Source organism: Heliconius melpomene, chromosome 4, assembly GCF_056956725.1.
Source record: "Heliconius melpomene rosina isolate 202511_hmr_F chromosome 4, ASM5695672v1, whole genome shotgun sequence".
Classification (NCBI taxonomy): domain Eukaryota; kingdom Metazoa; phylum Arthropoda; class Insecta; order Lepidoptera; family Nymphalidae; genus Heliconius; species Heliconius melpomene.
The window spans coordinates 1,599,251-1,621,311 of NC_140392.1; the positions used below are offsets into that span (position 1 = coordinate 1,599,251).

The following is a 22,061-nucleotide window of genomic DNA, read 5'->3' on the forward strand; positions in this document are numbered from 1 at the left end:
TAATTAACATTTTTGTATATTTTAAATAAATATTACTTTATTTGCTGTATAATATGTTAATTACGCCACGCTCTATATATATAATCCTAATGTTTTTTCTTTCGTTTTTTTAAATGTAAAAACCTATTTATGAGGCCGGCGTAGAGTAGCGACGACACTGACGCGATGGTTGTGGGTTCGATTCCACTCGGGAACATAATTTATTTTCATTTTCTCGCTATTGAACATTGGGTGAAATGAGGAACGAAGTATTTTAGCGAGGTACAGCGTGAAGGTTTTCAAAAATCTTTAATATCGCAGTTATTGAGTCAACCAAAGTGATAATAGATCTTCAATAATTATATTTTTTTACGTATAGAACTATAAAAAGATTCTATGAGAACAGTTTTAAATCGTATAGCATTAATATAATACTAAACTACTAAACTATAATACTAAAAATATAAAAAAATCAACCGTATAAACTTGTATATCATAGCATTAAGAAAATATTTCTCTAAAGAATTCTAGTATTTACAAAAACAAAAAAAAGTACTGCGAATCCAAGAATAATCTAAAAATGAAATATCTCCTGTTTCTTAATATTGTGAAAGCTTCCAGAGTACCACATTAAAATTGAATTGGGAAGGTTGTTAAGTATTGTGATGAAAATATTGTTATTGGAAGAGTGTGTCTACACAATCGATTATTAGTCTGAAATATTTACGAATAAATACTAATTTACGTAAGACTTGAACTATTTTTTTTTATTTTAATACATAATGGTAGTAATGTATAATATATGACATTACTGATGTGATGGTTCTGTGTCCGCTACAATCAATATATATATATCATATATATATATATATATATATATATATATATATATATATATATATATATATTGAATGTGGCGTTGAAATCCGCAGCAGTATGTCTCGAACTTCGGCGTAAAACGGAGAATGAAATGTCTTGACAATAGGTATTCTCTGCCATCCCTATAATATGCGATATAAAGCCTAAACCTGAAAACAAATTGATATAACTTTATGAGTATTGTCCTAAGATCTAATGAATATTATAAGATATATTATAGAAGGCGAGGCCGTCCTGGTACAGCGGGATAGCATCTGACGATAACCGCGACCGCGACCGCGAGCGGGTTCGATCTCCACTCATTGGATATTAAATAGATAAAGTATTTTCATTTACGTTTCATGAGGGTGTGTGTGAGGGAAATGCGGGATACAGCGTGAAGCCAAAAAAAGATTATTTATCTATGAATTCAGTTATTACTTTAATAACAATCTATTTTAGATAAAAGTCACAATCATATTTACAATATAAAATACCACTACGGTTTCTCTTTGTTGAAATCCAAAAATTTTTCATACTAAGAAGTTATACAAAACCTTCAATTTGTGTCAAGTGACAAATAACATCGCCTTATTTGGCCCGAGACGGAAATCTTCAGAAAATTACAGTATGCAATGCATTTTTGTTTTAAAAATGTCGAAAGAATATTTCTATACACAAAAAGAAAATTCATATTTAATTATTTACGACATTTTGACATAGTAGGACACCGTCTGACTAAGCACGATGGTTATAGGTTCGATCTCATACTGACCCTTACGGTGTAACCCCGTGTAGCAGGGCTCTCTAGCTTCCGCCAAATTCTGAAGACATTGCGTGTTGAGATGCGGAACTCATAGCAGCGCTTTTGCCTCGACACCAGAGTGATGAAATCAAAATCTTGAATATTTCATTTTCTCGAGTGTGAATCGAACCCAAAACCTGCTTTTAGAGTCACACGCTTGTGCCTCTGTTGTGAAATCAGGGAGTAAAGTGTTTTAACTCGCTGCCTGCCCAGCTACGTGCAGCGTGAAGCTGGAAAAAATCAAATAATAAAATAATATAAATATTTGTTAAATTTTAAAACCTGACATTGAGACCTAAAAAGATAAATATTTGAGCATGTCATATGCACATGCGGTGCGGTTGCGGTTCCTTTCAACTTATTCATACAGCCGTAGTAATTCCGCCTCGCTCTGTGATTTTGGCTAGTATTTACATTACTCTGTCTATGGATTTTGGTGCAAGACGCACTAAAATATATTTAACAATTATCTTTTTGCCTTAATAAACATCTATTTCCTTATATTTGTATTTAGGGCATCTTTTGAAAATCTTTCATTCTTTATTGGTGCGACCTACCACCTGGTCGCGGCTTAGTCAAAGAGTTCGTAAGAGTTTCCATTACAGAATTATATTAATTTCAAAAATACTTTCTTATGCATAATTAAAATGTTAAAATAATACAAATCAATACATTTAAAGTAATAAAAAACAAAAAATAATTCTAATACAAATAAATAAAAACGTGGCAAGTACGTATCTCGAGTATATCATACAGTGATTTATCAGCAAGCACAGCTACAGCTACAGGTCTCAGTCAGGCGCGAGCTACGCCGTAGCGCGCGTGTTGCTACGGTGCTACGGGACGCTACGAGATAGCGATACTGTCATAACTTCTATATTTCTTTACTTTAGTTAACAATTAATTGATATAACAAAAGTTTTTGAATTTGCCGTTATTTATAAAAAAATCAAGGTAAGTTTTTAATATTAAGTTGTACATTACAATATTTCTTTTTTCTTAGTTTGCTATAAAAAATAGTATTTAGTTAAACAATATATATTTTAAAATATTGTTAATAAATGCAACATAATTTCATAGATATATATATTTATTTATTTTTGCACGTTTGTTTGTAATGGTTAAACTTAAAATCTACGAAACTTATTTACTTACTTACTACTTTAGTAAAAGATAGCAATTTTTTCAGCGAGTTAGAATGCTTAGGTATATTTAATTTATAATGAATTTAATGATTCTTTTGGAAAGAGATAAAAAAAACTTAGTATTTGCTTCGCTCTACAAAAGTGGCGTCTACTAAGACAACTGTGGTATTACATAAATTAATATTTAACACACTTTTCATATTCATCATTACGAAAAATATTTTTTTTATTACTCATTTTTAAATATATTTTTTAATGTAATTGTAATATAAAAACGTCGGCATGTTAGCAGAAATATAATATAGTAATAGTAATTTGTTAAACTTACAGCAACAGTTTATATACAATAAAAACGCCGTTGAAACTAAATATTATTAAATTATTCAATAAATAACAAAATTATTGGGTAATAACTAATACAGGGTGAGTCATATTGAACTTTCCGCTTTTGGAAGGACGTTGCACGAAGAAGGGAAGGAGTAGAAGGGTGGGGATGGTGTCATTAGACGCGCCATGACATGCAGTTTTAGTGTGAGCAATGGCTTGGTCGGGACAACATCGTGCGTTCGTAGTTGAAGAGTTTATTAAAAATGGCGGCTCCGTGATCACAACACAGCGTGCGTTCCGTTTACATTTTGCTATTGCGAGATCACCTGATTTAACCCCCTGCGATTTCTTTCTCTGGGGTTACCTGAAGGAAAAGGTGTACACGCATCGTCCCCGAACCATCGATGAACTGAAGGCTGCAATCACGGAAGAAATCAATGCTATTCCGCTGAATATGACTCGACGAGTAATGGACAACTTCCGGGAAAGGCTTCAGCAGTGTGTGGTCAATGGAGGTAGACATTTACAGGATATCATTTTTAAAACCAACTAAATTAAAACTGCATGTTATGTGCTTTCAAAAAATAAAATAATTTTTACTGCATGTCGCTTTGTTTTTAATACACACCTTATTGAAATCGGAAAGTTCAATATGACTCACCCTGTACTATAAAGAAATAAACTACGATTCACTGCAATCGTAAAATTTTCCAAAAATTAAAACGATTTTTATTAAAAACATCACTTTATTTCTCAGTATAGAAGCTAAACACAACGAAAATTAATTTGTCCTCAAAGCTTTGTGAAATGATATATACAGATTTCCTCTCGTACCACAATACCAGCGTAATATGATGATATTGTATGATGGAAGCATAATTTTATATTGTTTACTCGAACTATACACGTTTTCATATAAAATGTGAGCTTAGACTATGAAAATAAATACTAGGAAGCGAAATATTAATAAATACTAACTATATTTATTTATACGGCTTCAAGTTTTTTTCCGCATAATAGAGCAGAGGGTAGGAGGAGAGAAATTAAAAATAAGACACTCTGTTCTCCTTAGAGATATTTGAGTATTGAGTGACGAAATTGAAAAATAATTCGTGCATATTCGTTCCTTCGAGAGGAAATGAAACCTACAACCATCGTGTACAGTGAGATGCTGTTCCACTGAGTCACGACGGCCTCAAAAAAACTAACTTTTTCTAATATACATCTTAAATACATACTCGTGGTAATTAATGAAAAATAAAACAAGATTAACTATTAATTTAGTCAATTACTCAGTCACAGTATTAAGCGACTAAATTAGAAGAGAATCGATACGAGTAGGTATAGTAATGTTATTATTTTTGTTTTTTTATTTAATATCAATAAATTTTAATTAATATAGATATGGATTATTTATTTACTTGGCATAGTTACCTAACTGTATACACTAGGTATATTTTATTTTATTCCGTTGACCTCACGAAATCGGTTGTTCTTTTTGTGATACAACAATGCTAATTTAAAACTAATCATTATAATAAATTATAAGCAAAAAATCATTTTTAGAAAAAGCTTTTATTTAAACGCTTTAAAAAGGAGAAAATAAAATTTGTCTTTTAAATTTTAACTATCAACTCATAACCGCGTTAATCAATATTTAATTAAATTGAAACTTTAAAAATTTAAATTTAGCAGATTTTACATCATTAAATTAGCACTAGTTTAGTTACACAAGTAAATCGCGCGACAAGCTTTTATGATCATATAAATTGTGTACAATGAGGTTATGAGTTGATAGTTCAAATTTAAAAGACAAATTTTATTTTCTCCTTTTTAAAGCGTTTAAATAAAAGCTTTTTCTAAAAATGATTTTTTGCTTATAATTTATTCCAGTTACTCTCAACAAGCCCTTTCATTTGATACCCACATTATAGAAGTTCGTGAAATATAACTATGCCGCCATCCTGGATGGTCCGCCATATTGTATTTAGAATGAAGTCACAAACCTTATCGTGCATTGTCATCCAAACCAATCGTGTATACAAAATTTCAGCTCAATCGTACGAACAAACCTTTCATTATATGAAAGCACAAAAAACTTGAATCGTGTCGATTCTATTGGATTTCAAGTGATGTCACATTATTTTTCTAATAGTTCTCGGCAAGATCTTTCATTTGATACCCATATTGCAGAAGTGCATAAATAATAACTATTCCGCCATCTTAGATGTTCCGCCATATTGGATTTAGTATAATGTCACATTATTTTTAGAGTTACGGTCAACGACCCATTTCATTTAATATGTATATTGTAGAAGTAGACCAAATGGATACTCGGCTATCTTCAATATCCTCCTTATGGGATTTAGAGTGACATCACATTATTTTTCGAGTTGCTCTCAACGAGTCCTTTCATTTGATACCCATATTGTAGAAGTACATTAAAAATAACAATTCCGCCATCTTGCATGGTCCGCCATATTAGATTTAGAATGACGTCACATATTTTATCGTGCATTGTCATCCAAAGTAAACGTGTATACAAAATTTCAGCTCAATCGGTTGACGATATCTACTTCAAAATTGCGCTCTAAGATTTCACCCGAACCCACATACATACATTGCAAGTTAAATAAAAGCTTTTAATATCAAATCTTTGATTTCTGGCCAAAAATAAACATTGATTGGTGGCAGTTTAAAATTAAAAAATAAAACTTAATTTAGCTTCATTATGTTTTTTAACGTTATTAGTTAAATATATTTTTCTTTTTGAAATAGACAGTGAACAGTGGTGACAATAAACTTTGAAATATTAGACATACTATATTATAATTTTTTAAATAAAGTAAAGAAAAATAAAAAATGTAATATATATTTTTAATGTACTATCGACTCTACAAAAAAAGAAAGAACTAAAAAAGAAGTAACAGTCAATGAGAAGCCTAGATCCTTACTTTTATTAATAACGTTACATCAAAGAATATTCCAGAGTCTGTAAGAAATGCAATATTCCTTTATAAAATGATCTTCGTCGACGCACAGTGTCTAATAATATCTTAGAGCACCTCATTGGTTCCCTGAGTTACGTGCTTTAATTAGACATTTCTAACCCAATTTCGGATTTCATTTCCTTTCCTTTTCCTTGTGTAAAGTTACTTAAGGTACTAAAGATTCGCTTTTTTTTTATGTTTGTAAAGTAACATAAAAAAATGAGCGCCTTAGTAGGAAACGGAGTGTCTTAACACTCAGTCCTCTTTGACTACCTTGGTACTTACAGGATACAGCGTGAAGTTGTAAAAAAAATACATACACAAGTATTTCGTCGTCGAAATACTATATTTTAAAATTCAGATTTTCTCTAATATCTCACTTTTAAGCGGCAAGGAGCTGTATGTACTCGTAAATAATATAAATAGAGGCCATGGTTGTAGGTACGAATTCTACCTTAGGTATTGAATTACATTTCATTTTCTCGCTTTACAGATTTAGATAAAATTAGAGTATTATACTCGTAGCTTGTATATCAGAATTACAATTAATGTAAAAAATTGTACTATTTGTCTACAATGTAACAATAAGTTTAAGCGAGTGAAGCCGTCTGTGTGTCGCTAGTAAAATGTATATTTTTTCATTATATTAAAAAAATCTATTTACTCAGTGTTATAGTTGTACAATTGTACTACAAAATTCTATTATTCTAACACTAAAATATTACACGTTGCATTACGCAAATGGAAGCTAGATACCAAAAACCACTCTTTTTAGATGTATGGAGACCGCACTAACCATATTATTCTATATTATTCTCTCTTTCAAAATTCAATTCAAATTTTGGACTCTAACTTTATCCAGCTTTTAAGTGCACTCTCGTCGTGGTGAAATCGAAATAACTATAAAGAGTAGAATAGACACAAAAAAGATTTTTCCAATCCCAATTCGTGAGATCAGCGGATTCATCAAAACGAATTCTTTAGTTATTTAAATAGTGTACATCTATACTTCCATACTAAAAAGAAGAGTCTTTTTTGGGACTGAAAAAATATTTTTTGCCTGGCCTCAACTGGCTCCTTTATTAATGAATAGGGTGACTAATGTAAATCTTAAATCATATTTTCAAGCAGGGAAAATGTCGTTAATTTAGTTTTACTGTTATTTGATGCTGTCAATGAAAGTGAGGCGTCGCCAAGTTTTATGGCTTGTAGTTACTGTAATGTTTGATCTTTTATTGTGACAGTAAAATAATATAGCTACATGACGTACGTGATGTAGAGGATAAGCTCCAAGAGAGTCTTCTGAGATAATGTAACCACATTGTGCGCTGTACCAAGGATATGTGTTAAAAAATCCTACTTCGTCTGTTTCTGGAGGTGAGAGTCTACCTCAATAAATCTGGATAACATGAGAATCAATTTATATTAAAGAAAGTCTACTCAACCCTGTAGGAAAATAGGAAGTCAGACCCTGGCTACTAAGCTGGTATAATGCCGGGTATGAAGTAAAACTTATCATTTTGTAATAAAGCTTATTTTTCACCCTAAACCAATGGTTTTTGAGATTAGCGCGTTCAACCTAACTAATGTTTCACTTTCACAATATCAATATAGAGTATTTGTAACATATTAAGACCAGTGTGATGTCGAGGTCACTTCGCCTAATGATGATGGTCACGCACCCTGATCGATCAAACGAAACTATACGCATGTACTTAATCAGGAGAACACAGTAATGATGGGGATTCTTTAAAATATACCTCTAAAGGCCAGTCGTGGCGCAGGGGAACAAAGTGAAGATTCGATCCACATTCGAGGAAATGAAATATTTACTTAAGTTTATATTGAAAATATAAACTGGCCTCAACGTACAAAGTCTCAAAAATTGGGCGGTGAGTGAGGAACTGAGTGGAGTGAGGAGGAAGTAGAACGTACCCTGATATGCAGGGAAAAACATGAAATTGTAAGTAAAATAATTTGAAAAATAAACACCAGGAGTACAAAAGTATCCGGACCGCATGTTATCAGTCAAGCTTTGTTACATTCAAAAGACTCTGGGAAAGATGTTCTTTATAGATAAATCTCCTTTATATAAATTTTTTTCATGTATTTTTATGAAAAAGAAGAAAAGTAAATAATGATTTTGTAAATATTTAAATCTTACTATATTAAGAACTTACTAGGTTTTTGAATATTTAATTTCTCTAGTGCAACACTAACTATATAATACTACTAGCTCATACTTGATATGAATGTAGTATAAGTTCGAGATAAATTAAAAAATATTTAAAATGGCTAAAAAATATGAAACTTAAGTTACTTAAACAAAATTTTCCACCGTTCTTCGAAATTTTGAAATAAATTACAAGAAAATAACTTAAAAAATAAGGTCCACGAGTTTTCTACGTAAATTACCAACATTAATATGAAATGTCAACGAAATGGATCAAGAATATATATATTACTAGCGGACGCGCGCAGCTTCGCTTGCGTATTTACGGGTGAATTCTAATAACCCATGAAACATGTGTTCAATGAAATATTTTTAAGAGTCTGAATTGCAAATTTTATAACAATCGGTGGCGATTTAAAATTTTTCCATACAAACTTTCAACCCCTTATTTGCACGCTTAGGGGGTGAATTCTAGAAAATCATGAAACACGTGTTCAATTAAATATTTTAAGAGTTTACATATCAAATTTTATAAAAATCGGTGGCGATTTATGAATTTTCCCGTACATACTTTCAACCCCTTATTTGCACCCTTAGGGGGTGAATTCTAGAAAACCATGAAACATGTGTTTAATTATATACGTTTAAGAGTCTGAATTTCAAATTTTATAAAAATTGGTGACGATTTAAAAAAAACCTATACAAACTTTCAACCCCATATTTGCACCCTTAGGGGGAGAATTCTAGAAAACGATGAAACACATGTTCAATTAAATACTTTTAAAAATCTAAATTTCAAATTTTATAAAAATCGGTGCCGATTTAATTTTTTTTCCATACAAACTTTGAACCCCTATTTCACCCCTTTAGGGTTAAAATTTTTCAAAATCCCTTCTTAGTGGATGTCCAGATTATGAAAGTAAACTTTTGTACAAATTTAACGTTTCTACCATCTGCGGTTACGGATGTGCGTGCGTCTTACCTCAGTCAGTGAGGACAAGTCCTTTTATATATATAGATTACAACGTTGTCCACGCTGTAATAGGTCGAAAATATAAATGAAAGGATATCTGATGACGGTATCTGTTATACAAATCGACTATCATCTCCTATACTGTACAGAATACATTAAACTTGAAATTTAAACATCTCTGACTGTCAAATTTCACTTCAAATTATTGTTATAGCAGTTAGCCTGGACTATCCAGTTTCGAGATCAGTTGCTATTATTTGTAAACGCGACTGGTTGTGAGTTCGATTCCATTTCAAGGAAAATAAATATTAATATTTTCATTCACCTCGATGCACACCTCATGTCGAGGCAGAAGGGCAGAGTTAAATTCAGCACGCACTGCTTCCAGAATTCGGCAGAAAGGGGGGAGCGGAGTGTCTTAACACTAGGTTACTTCTGCCTGTCCTGCTACACGCTGGATACAGGAATTATATTAATATTTTTATTAATACAAGAACCTAAAGCTGCTTATTTTCAAAACTACGACTGTCCTTATAATACAATATCTACAAAAATCTGCTAACATTGCAACTTTAAGGTTATTTTCAAGTATAATATACAAACAGTATTCGTAATTTCATGGCTTTTAAGCTCTTAAATGATCTGGTCTTAATTTTCTCACAAATATTATGTTGGTACTCTGAATGTAAATTAAATTGATGAAACTTTATATTTCTTAAATATTAGTCGTTAGTCGTCGCTACTGAATTTTGATTCGTGAAAATTATAATTCACTAGCGGACCCGGACGCGGCTACGCCTGCTTGAAATATAAGAATATAATTTCTATAGAAATATAATTTCAATCTAGATGAAATGCTAAAAGTGACTTTTATATTTATTTTCATAAGGATAATTATCAAAATGACGCGGTAACGAACGCGGTCGCCTAGCGACGACGGTTGTTATTAACATGGCAGAATAAATTGCATGTCAAATTAGAAAGTATTTTAATATATTAATTTATATGTGTAATGTAATATTATATAGCCTATAGCACTTCTGAAGAATGCAGCTTTCATACAAAACAAAAACAAAGTAAATCGATCCAGTAGATCCAGAGATCTTAGCGTTCAAACAAACAAACAAACAAACAAACTCTTCCGCTTTATTATATTAGTATAGATATCAATAATTGTTGAGCAGAATCACAAATCTAGAAATAAAATGACTTTTAGTTGTATTGAAAAAAGCTTCAGCTTTTCCCTGTATTGTAGAGTAGACAGAAGGAACCAAGTGATAAGACACTCCGTTTTCGATTTTACCAAACTTTTGTGGCACTACGTATACGTATGGCAATACGAATTCTGCCACTAGTGGCAGACTGCAAAACTCAATTCCGCACACTGTATACCAGAGCAGTGAAATGGAAGTTCTTTAATTTGTTTTATACCCCCTAGTCGGTAATTGAACCTGTAGTTACAGGTCGTGTTAACCGTAAGGTTAAATGAATAATATAATTTTCTTACATACTATATAAATTTCAAACTTAGTAAATAACAAGTTACAAGCTTCTAACATATTGCTTTGACACACTTCACTGAGATACAAGCAAGGGTCGTCTCCGGCCGTCGACGTAGTGATAAATGAAATTGCGGTTTTGTAAATCCTAGTGTAATTTAAATGAAAAGTAACTTAAAGTCAAATAAGGGTCTATTAGTAAAGGGTTTAATTAGTAAATACTTGCTTATAGAGATACCTATAATCTATATATTTGATATACTCGTGCGTGATCCCCTTTGGAATTTATCAATCAGGTCAAGTATAGTCTCCTTCTTTTTAGCGCCACGCTACCTACTAGGTAACTGGAGAGAACGGAGTGCCAAACGTTACGGTCTCTGCTTGCTTCTTTCTCCTCGTAGAAAGTGTATGCGTATAGACCTTCTTAATATTATTAATGACTTTTTAATATATAACCAAACGTGTGATTTTACGATATTGTGGAGATAAGTAAACCCAATTAAAAAAAACTATAAACATAATTAAAGACCTTTTTACATGGCCCAAAATCCTGAAATATCCATCAAACGCTTATAAAATAAAAAATACCTAAAAAATTTAATAATTAAATGACATACCGTGTACGAGTAAGAGCTACTTTGAATTCCAATAACGAAAGCCATTATCGGGGTCACTTTGTCAATACGTCGTTTAGGGGTAAGTAAACAAGTATAGACGGCACGCCCCCGGGTACACGGGACCCTTCCCTCATTGTCCACATTCCTGTCTGACACCATTATTTAAACCTGATCCTTTTGTTCCTCCCACCTTTGTTCTCTTCAATTTGATTATTTTTGAAATAGAAGATGTTTCAGTCTTGAAAGAATGTTAAAAGCCAGTCGTAGCCCAGAAGTACAAATGTGGGACTGTAAAAGGCCGCGGATTGTGGGCTCAATCCCCTTCGAGGAAATGAAATATTTAATATTTTCATATTTCTTGCTCTGGTAACGAGGCAAACCGCGGCGCTGAGTTCCGCACACACACGCACAATGCAAGGAGAATTCAGCGGAAGAGTCTAAATAGGAACGGAGGGCAACGCTGCGTACTGCTGTGACATTTAAAATATTACAATATAATTTATACAAGTTTTAATTGAAGGAATGTTCACTATATACCTAAACCAAAATAAAACACAAATAGCTTCCATTTTACATAAGTACCGCGACCTAAGCCTTTGTTAATATTAAATAGGAGTTAATACCACCCATACAAATACACGTTTATACAAGACAAATTAACCTCGACCTCAAAACCTCTGTTACATCTTAAGTAATCTTGTAGACAGTAATAATAAATTATTTATTTACATCTTCATTCTTACCTTCTTTATAGCCCTTTTGAGAGTAATAAAAGTTGTGTTGAAACCCTGTACCCTAATATCCGTCCGGAATAGAATTGTATTTGGCGTATTTGCACGTGGTAATAAAACAAATGGCAGCGTTTAGTTCCGCCACTCAACAGTCTCGCAATTTCTCGAAAATCGGGCGGTGAGGAACGGTGAGTCTTAACACTGAATAGTAACTAGGTACGTAGGAAGCTAAAAAAACTATTAATGCTTGATGATAGCATATCACTTCAGGTTACAATAAGAATATATTGAAGAAGAAAGTGGCTCATGTCCATGTCAAGTTATTACTTCCTCTACCCTTGTGGAAATTTTAAATGAAAAAAGATGACATCAAGTACATTTCAAGTAAAAATAAATCAGCTTTACGCTGTATCACGCACACATCAGGGTAGGCAGAAACATTTAAGATTTTTTTTCGTTAAATAATAGCTGTAACTACTGCAATTCCCCAGCCTCATTCTATTGTTCTTACAAACGATCATTCACGACAATTTGCATGGAAAGTGGAGCTTCAAATAGTAATTAAAAAGACCCCAGTGGGAAGAATAGATAATACTAGATGATTTTTTGTATTCTAAGGCCGTCGGAGCGAAAGAGCTCAGTATCTGATTGTAAATGAGTCAGTTCTGGGTTTGATTTCCACTAAACCAGAATTATATTCATGTTTTCGCTCCAGTATCAAGATAAAGTATGTAAGTTGAGATCCGCCACTCAAAACGCAAAGACTCGAAAATTGAGCAAAAGGTGGGAGTGGACTGTCTTAATACTAGATTTTCTTCCGCCTACCCTAAAAGTTAAATATTTCATTTCATCAAGTGGGAATCGAATCCACAACCTATAGCGTTACACTTGTACCTGGCTATGACTGGCCTCAAAGTTAGTAATTAAATTATAATAGTTAATTAATTAAATTATAAATAACGCTTAATCCAGAAAGTCTATTTGAAAAACCTTGTTTAATAATTATTTTAAAATTAGTTTACAAAATACCTATTTGACCCGTTTAGATAATCTAAAGTGTTCGTGACACAAATGAAAGTTAGGATACTTAAAAAGTTTAAAGCTTTACTCGGAGCCTCGTAAGCACTTCTCAACCTCGTTAAAATGTTTAAGGAGGATAGAAGTATGCTGGAAAATCATGTAACACTCTTAGAAATCTTATCTAACTTTAAAATGGACTTTTTAAATTAAGCCGTAAAACTATTTTAGAACAATTTCTTGTTTTATAATAAGTTTATTTTTTTTAGTTCGACTACGTTGAGTTCCACCACTCATAAGCAATATCTTGAAAAATGGACGCAAAGTGGAATGTCTTAAATAGGTGCGTGCGATTGTAACGCGAAAAGTTATGGGTTCGTTATCCACTCGAGAAATGAAATATTTAACCATTTAATTTGGTCGCTCTGGTAACGGACCAAAGCGCAGCAATTGCAAGAGTTCGATCACTCAACAAGCAATACCTCCAGTATTCAGCGGAAAGTGGGAACAGAGATGACATAATGAAAACGAAATGTCTGATGATTAAGTTCCCAGGTTCCCTCTATCTACCCTGCTACATGCGAAGATAAAAAAAGCATCCCGCATGTGAGTTATGAAGCCACATTTTGCGTTTCATATATGTAGACCTTACTTGGTTCCAGATTAAATAACGTTATATGTCACGTTATCAATCACGCGTCACGCATATATTTGAATAGAGAAGTTACAGAATATTTATTTTGTAGATCAATCACATGTGGCCTCATGGAAATGTATTGTTGAATAGAAACGTGTATTTTCAATATAAACAATAATGGCTTAAACAATAATATGTAAGGAATTAATTTGTTACAAATGTACATAGATATATTGGATAGTAAAAATAACAGTGGTAAGTTCAAAGTTCAATTTACAGTTCAAAGCACAGCGTTGAGTTTCGCTACTCAACAACTAATATGTCAAATTCGGGCGAAAGTTTTAAATGAATAAATTCGAAAGACACAACCACCACGAGTGCAGTCAGACACAGTAAAGACAAATTGCTATTAAATTTATAACGGAATGGTACTTCTAGGTTCACTATAGATATTCCGTAATATAATAAATATAATAATAATTTTCGGTTTTTATTGTGCGTGATGTCTCTGACTGTGAGTGACTGACTACTCTGTTAGCAGCGTGAAGCAGTTTTTTCATACCTTTCCTTGTATTGTAGTATAAAGAGCACCAACACATCTCCAGCCTCCGTTTTCCTTTTTCCACTCGAATTCAAAGTACTAAACTTTCATTAGCTACTCAACGCTCCTCTCCTCCTTTTAAAAACTCCTTTATCTATATATATAAAATCGAAAGGTCACTCACTCATCACGAAATCTCAGAAACTACTGTGCTGGAATCTCAAATTTTGCATAGGAGCTACTTATAGGACGTAGGTGCTCGCTAAGACGGGAATTTGCAATATTCGATTTCTAAGGGGTTTTTTTTGGGGTTGAAAGTTTGTATGAAATTTCGTTACTACAAATGCTAGGAGTCTCAAATTTTGCATGGACGTCACTTATAGGCCGTAGGTACTCAGACAGAAAAATAATAATAACGTAGTTCACGCAGGCGAAGCCTAGGGCGGGCCGCTAGTAAAAGTATATAAAAGTTGATTTAAAACATAAAATCTATTTCTTCAAGTAAATAATCCAAAATAATTTAACACAAAAATATTAAGAAAGTTTTAATTCATCAACATATTATAATATACTCCGCTTACATAAACTCTGAGAAGTTCATTGTGTAGAATATCCGAAGTGGGTATAACTAAATCCGTATCCGTATGGTATTTTGTATGTATATATGTATTGAAGTTGGATAACACTTTAGACTTACTGTCTTATCTTCCGCTAACTTTGAATATCTATTGGAAATTTTATGCAAATATTGAGTTTTAATATATGTGCTTTCTTTATTTTTTTATGTATGTATATAATGTTAATTTTTGTGAGGAAGATAGTAACATTGCGCAATGCTATGATTGAATTGTCTTTTATGTTTTTTTTTTACTTTTACGCTGTTTCCCGCTTATTAGGCAGGGTAGGATGAAACCTGTTTCAATACTTTTCGACATACCAGAGTAAAAAAATTAATGAAAATAACTCATTAATCCGAATCGGAATCGAACCCACAAATGTCACGTATTCAGGATTATAGAGTGCTGCTGTTGTACTATAGCTTATTATCATAAAGATTGATCGTTGTAGACTCGACTAACTTCATTCAATCATTTTTTAATAATATAATTTTATATATCCATAAGTTAAGCTAGAACAAAAGCTATAATACATTTATGCTTTTTAATTTACGTACCATAATTATTAAAGGAGTATTTTTTATATACATTTTTTTTTTTTTTTATAAAACTTTATACTAATATATATTTAGTAACCAGAATTCTAGCTGTAAAGAATAAATATCCATTTTGAGCCAATAAAAAAACTACACAAAAAAGTTAAGCCATTTTAAAAACTTACATGTGAATTTTAATATTACAATCCTCTCCATACAAAAAGTGCCTCACGACCTCACGTCAGAAACAGGTCAAGTGGTCACAATAAGCCTCACTATTGTCACGGCGTGGTAAAGTTTCAAAGGATTCTCTAAGAGTTCCCCTTTGAGGCTCACAAAAACGTGATTTATTATATTACATCGCGGGAGTCTGTCTGTGCAGGAATGACGTTATTAAATTTCTTTGAAAATAAGATACATTTTTTGTGGGAATTTCTAATCTATTTTACTTTGATATATTATGATTAAAATCGAAATAATTATTAATATTTAATAATTATTTGCTTTTATGGCAGGGTTTACTCTGAGACAGAGACTGACAGAGGGAACTTGTGAAGCTGGTGTTATGCAACTCTGTTCCCCGTAAGGACAAACATTTCCTACTTTCCGCCGAATTCTTGAGGCTTGCGTGTTGAGTGGCGGAAGGAAATTAAATATTTCATTCTCAAGAGTGAGAATAGAACCCACAATCGCTTGAAATCGCAATTAATATATCTTCCTTTTATATAAATTAAAGGTTTATAACAAAAAAATATAAAACAACTAAAAAAATCTCAAAAGCATATTATTATAACATAATCCTTTAAAAAAAGTAGGTTAAGAACTAAATTTCAAGTCACAAGAAAGTATTTGTGATACTATCACGATATTATCAAATATCTGTTTGAAAATAAGCTTACAAGGCAATTATGGCTCACGAAATATGTACAATGAGAAAGTTTAAAGGGAAGCTTTACAAAGCTTCAAAAGCTGTTCCTTACAGGCATTACTTAAGATAATACGTATATCTAATTTCAAGGCAATTTTTATTTAATTTTTATTGTTAATACTTGCTATATAATATGTACATTTTTTATCTGTATATCTAACGCCGCATGTTGTATAATTAAATTAAATATTTTTTTTCTTCAAATTGAAAAAGTTTGGTACAATAAGTAAAAAAGTCATGGCGCAGAGGTACAAACGTACGACTGTACCTAGTGTGAAAACACTCCCTTCCCCACCTTCTGTTGAATTCTGGGGGCATTGCGTGTTGAGTGGCAGAACTCAACGCCGCGAATGTAATAATGTATAAAGATATATACATATATTACATGTAACTAATGTTATTACATTTCCAAATGTACTTAAAAGATTAAATACTTAGCTGTAATCTTACAGAAAATGTCTTAAAATTGAGAAGAGCGTGTCTTAACATACTTCAAGATATAAATGATACGGCTTCAAGAGATTACTATAGAGATGTATATGTATTTAAAATTCAGGTAGGTTCAAGCCTTACTAAGGATAACGAAGTACTTTCATGTTTATGAAAGGATCCTCATAGGATCAAACGCGGTGTTGAATTACGGAGCTAAACACTTAATACCTCGAAATTGAGCGCAAATGTAAAAACGAAAATACCATATTGACATACCATATAGAGAAAAAGCTTGAAACTGCTTTTATATATTTTAAAATATATTTAATTTAATTTTTCTCCGTCATTATAGCAGAAACATGTCCTTACTTTCGTCCTTTGTACTTTCAATGACATCATGATGTAGAATGAAGACTTCAAAGGGAACAAAGTTTACTTTTGTCGTGTTAACTTTAACTTATGGTAACTATACAATATAAATGTAAAACGGTAACTAGTTACAAACTATTTTACATTTAATACATATATATAAAATAAATTTAGTTTTGTCTGTATATACATTTTTAACAGTTGCTACGACTGTAAAGTAACAGGTTAGGAGTTCGATTTGGAAAAATGGGGAGCGGAGTGTTTTAACACTAGTGTCCCTCTGCCTACCATGATACACGTGAAATATATTCAATCGATAAGGAACATTTGGAATCCTTGGAATGTTAATATAATATTTTAGTAATATTTTTTCTTATAATAAAATCACATGAAAACTTAATTCTATTGAATAACATATTCAAATATGTACGTAACTGTGCACGTTCAATTTCAACGTGGCCAAACTTTAACATGCTTATTAAAACTTTATTGTTTTGTGACTTCCTTTGGACAATAAATGCTTAGAAACGACCATCATACAAAGATTTTTATTTTATTGTAAGGGTTCAAAATAATTATAAAGATTTTAGAAAAAGCCAGCCATTGGGTTTAGTGCTACTGGGAAACTTATTTAATTTAAAAACATTATTAGTATTAGCCAATAGAATATAACAGTTACCTCCATTTTTTACATAATTTAACCTAGTTTAGAAACTATTAATAAAAGCCTATATACCTAAAGTATTATCGAAATTACTTTCGATATTGAACTATTCTATCTATTCCAATGCAGTGATACCAAAGAGAGCATGAAAGGCAAACAGCTTGCGCAATTCAACGGGAACCTCTGAATAATACATTTATTTACTGGAACTTGGTAGCTGGTGGATGTTTGTGAACAAACAACTGTATGTTGTTATACAAATATTATACATTTGACATTAAGTTCTATTATGGTTGAAAGTTATGTAAATGTGGCCAATATTAACTTGGGTAAATCATTGAACTAATAATTATTAGATAAACTATTTGTTTTTTAGCTAGCTTAACTCTCACGTAGTATAGGAGATGGGGAATAGGGAACCTGGGAACCTGGTTTTAAGAAACTCCATCCCCATTGAGATACTTCTGTTCCTCATAGTTTACCGACTCCTGGTGGTGGAACTTAACCCCGAACGTTCGTTACCAGAGATAGGAAACAATATAATAATTATTTCATTTCCTCCAGTAGGAATCGAACCCATAACGTGTCACGCTTACAGTCGTAAAAACTATTAAAGCTTTCTAAATATTTAAAATTTGATTTAGTTATTCTATTTTATATCATTTAATCCTTTCAAATGGCTCCTTGTAAGAAATTGGTTTTAGTGATAAGGACACCTTTGCAGTTTTTATTATCTTTTTGTAAATATGATGACATATTATTTTATTGTATTTTCATCAATAATTACATAAGTAACTCTGCATCTTATATTTTTTGTTTTAGATGACAGAAGGCAGGTCACGGGTGCAGCAGAATGATCTACTCTTACATGAGGCCGTCATCAAAAATGAGCCGGATGCAGTACGAGAAGCTCTTAAGCGACCCACCGATGTTAACTGTAGAAATAATGTAAGAAGGATTCCACAAGGTTAAATCCAATTTTAAAGAATGTCTCTCACATTGCTCGTCATTTCTCTCGTTACCAGAGGAAATTAAAACCTTAAACATTTCATTCCCCTAAATGAGAATCAAACCCAAACCTGCGACTGTAAACTATTGTGATTACAGTCGCATTTTGGTACTTGTGCACGCCTCTTCGTGGCGCAGACGAAGGCCTTCACTCTTATATATTAAACTAAAAAAGTATATATTTTATTATTTTTGTATTAAACACAAGTATTATTGAACAAAGCTATTGAAAAATATTTATTGGTAAATAAATGGAATATTTTAAACAAACAGAATTCTATATTGCCAAATAATATGGAATACCTATATACAAAACAAATATTTCTAAACAAGAACAAACTCACATTATTTCAACTAACTTAAAAATATGGCTTCATAAAAACTCCGCCTTCATATATTTTAAGTACGAGCAACTACCGATTCATTGACCCGTAACATTCGTAGAAGTTTTATAAGTCTGAATAGAATAGAATAGAATATATTTTATGAATAAAAAAATCAATATTAAGAAGAACTTTTCAAATTTCTCATTTTTGTAATAAAAAGTTGTATTAATAAACTAAAATAGAAGTAAGTGTAGGTGTGTGTAGGATTGTTTTAGACAATATTACTTATTTTATAAATTTATTACGGATCAATTCAATTATTTTTTATAATAATGGGAATCGAACCCACAATCGTTGCGTTTGTATTGTTTGTCTGTGTGCATTTCTCTTAGGATCGGCTTAACCGATTTAACTGTATTTTGGCAAGCTTCTTTTATTTCAATTAGTACGATACGTGTCAATACGTGTAGATATTATTTTTTAAGTTATATTATTATAAGAAAACCAAAGCAATATAGATTAGTAAATTCACAATTATGTAGTCCAAGCGGGCGAAGCCGCAAGCTGCTACCTACTAGCTACCTCAATATAAGCTAAGTATAAGTATAACAAAGTAAACTTTGTTACAGTACGGCCGAGCCCCAATCCACTGGGCGGCGAGTCGAGGCAACGTCGAGATTATCAATTTGCTTATACAAGCAAAATGTGATATAGAGGCTGTCGATAAGGTATGTGGTTTTATTTAAAATAAAATAATGACACTACAGAGACCGGGCATGACTCAAGTGCTGTAGTGGCACAAGTGGTGGACAGGTTGTGGTTTCGATTCCCATTCGCAATGCTTCGGCCAAAACTGGGAAACTGTAATGTTTTAATAGGAACATTTATTTTATACTAGTATTCCATGTTTTATTTCCCTATCTTATTATGTGCGGGATAAAGCGTGAACGCGGCGTAGAGTTCCGTAAATCAACATAACTGATTATATGAGAAGCAAATTCTAATTTATTTAACCATTGTATCAGCACCTATTTATTTATTAACATAGAAACAAAAACAAATACATTTATGTAAATTTTAAATTTTACTTAGTAGTTCTAAAAACATTAAATATTTTTCTATAAGTTAATATTTCTATAGTTCGGCATGAGGCCACTCTTGATGGCGGCGTGGCACGGACACCTTGCCGCAGTACAAACCCTCGTGCACGCGGGCGCCTGCCTCGCAGCTACTAACAAGGTATGCTATCCTGGTACTTGAGCTACAAAGTCCCATGGGTCAGATCGATAACCCCATAAAAACACCATGGAGAGATTGAGTGGTAACGAAAGCGATATGGCCGTATTATACTGAGTACTCACTGAGTTGTGATAGAATGATTTTAGTTTGTTGATTTAGATGTTTTTTTTAAATTGAGAACTTGTTGCTTTAATTATTTTTTTATATTAATAATAAATTGTTTTGTTTTTTGGGGTAGGTAGGGAGGGAACCTAGAGTTAAGACATTCCGTTCCCATTAAGGCACTTCTTATTCCCACTTTTCGTCTAATTCTGAATGTATTGCACGTCTTCGTCTACCTAAAAAAGCGCAGCGGTGAGTTCCGTCACTCACAACGCAAGACTGAAAAATTCTAAATTAGAAATGAAATATTTAATATTTTTTATTCGTTGCTCTGGTGTTGAGGCAAAGTGCGGCGGTGAAAATGTAGTACGGAGTGTCTTAACACTAGCTTCCCTCTGCCTACTCTGTTTGTTTATTACATGTAAGTATTATTATATAAAAAGAACATTTTAAAAACATCTAAATTACACTAAAAAAGAAATCCACCTTCCATTTTCATGAATATATCATCAGTACGGTACATTAACTCCCTCTTCGTTGTAATTTTATTACCAGCGGACCCCATGCGTCATGGTGTATTATATTTTACTGCTAAATTTTATGAGTATTATTTTCCATTATTTAAGCTATGATACCGCTTTTGTTTAAAAGTTCTCCTTTTACTTGTTGTTAAGACACTCTATTCCCCAATTGTGCCGCATTGGGTGTTGAGTGGCGGAACTTAACGCCGCGCTGTGCCTTGATATTAGATAGATCACTATATTTTAACATTTAAATATTGCTATAACAACAGAAAAACAACGACATACTCCAATGCGCGTGCGCCCGTGGCTCCAAGGACGTGGCAGGTTATGCACTCTCCCTTGGTGCCAAAGTGGAGAGTTGCGACACTGCGGGTGATGCCCCCTTGGCCCTTGCAGCTCGGTCCGGCCATACGGCTGTTGTGGAATTGTTGATAGAGAATAGCGCCGATATAGATGCTGTGAATAAGGTAAGAATTTGATTAGTAAAGATTTGTGGTATTATGCGAGTGCTAATGAATAAAAAACTGAATTTTCACGAAAACGGAGTGACGTGCAGCCATTAATAGATAGGTACGGCGTTTTTTTTGTTGAAATACACTACGTCGTTCTTTCAGCTTTCTTATTTTTTATTTCGGCTTTATTTTTAATTTAATTTAGTGAACTCGTTTACACAATTGAGTCAGTCTTTGAAAATAAGCTAAATAAATTATATTATAAAATATATAGGAGCCATCGGTATGACTATAAAGTGTAACATACATTAACGCCACTCGGATTCTGAACCCTTATTTACGATCATAGTCATGTTACAGCTTTAAAAAGGAATTTATTTGACGGCTCAATTATGTTTCCTTGTATATTCTTATAGTGTATATTTATGTTACAAGCGCATTGGAAAATCCTTTTGATACCTCTGTAATGGAGTCGCGTGTAGGACTTATTTATATTTGTTGTTTCTTATTTACATGAGGTAAGCAAGAACTATGAATAGAAACCTAACTAAAAGGCAGTATATTTTAGGCAG

The 22,061-nt window shown here is 32.4% G+C and overlaps 1 protein-coding gene across 1 annotated transcript in view; it reads left to right on the plus strand.

The window, feature by feature from the left end:
• Positions 1-2,450: 2,450 nt before the first annotated feature.
• The window catches only part of LOC146539371 (uncharacterized), a 48,798-nt gene continuing 29,187 nt past the window's right edge, over positions 2,451-22,061 (plus strand). Inside the window, exons 1-5 of the mRNA XM_085185031.1 lie at positions 2,451-2,596; positions 18,661-18,786; positions 19,802-19,900; positions 20,313-20,411; positions 21,307-21,504. Coding sequence (XP_085041157.1) covers positions 18,661-18,786; positions 19,802-19,900; positions 20,313-20,411; positions 21,307-21,504 — 522 coding nt within the window. The 5' untranslated portion in view covers positions 2,451-2,596. The remainder of the gene's footprint in view (positions 2,597-18,660; positions 18,787-19,801; positions 19,901-20,312; positions 20,412-21,306; positions 21,505-22,061) is intronic.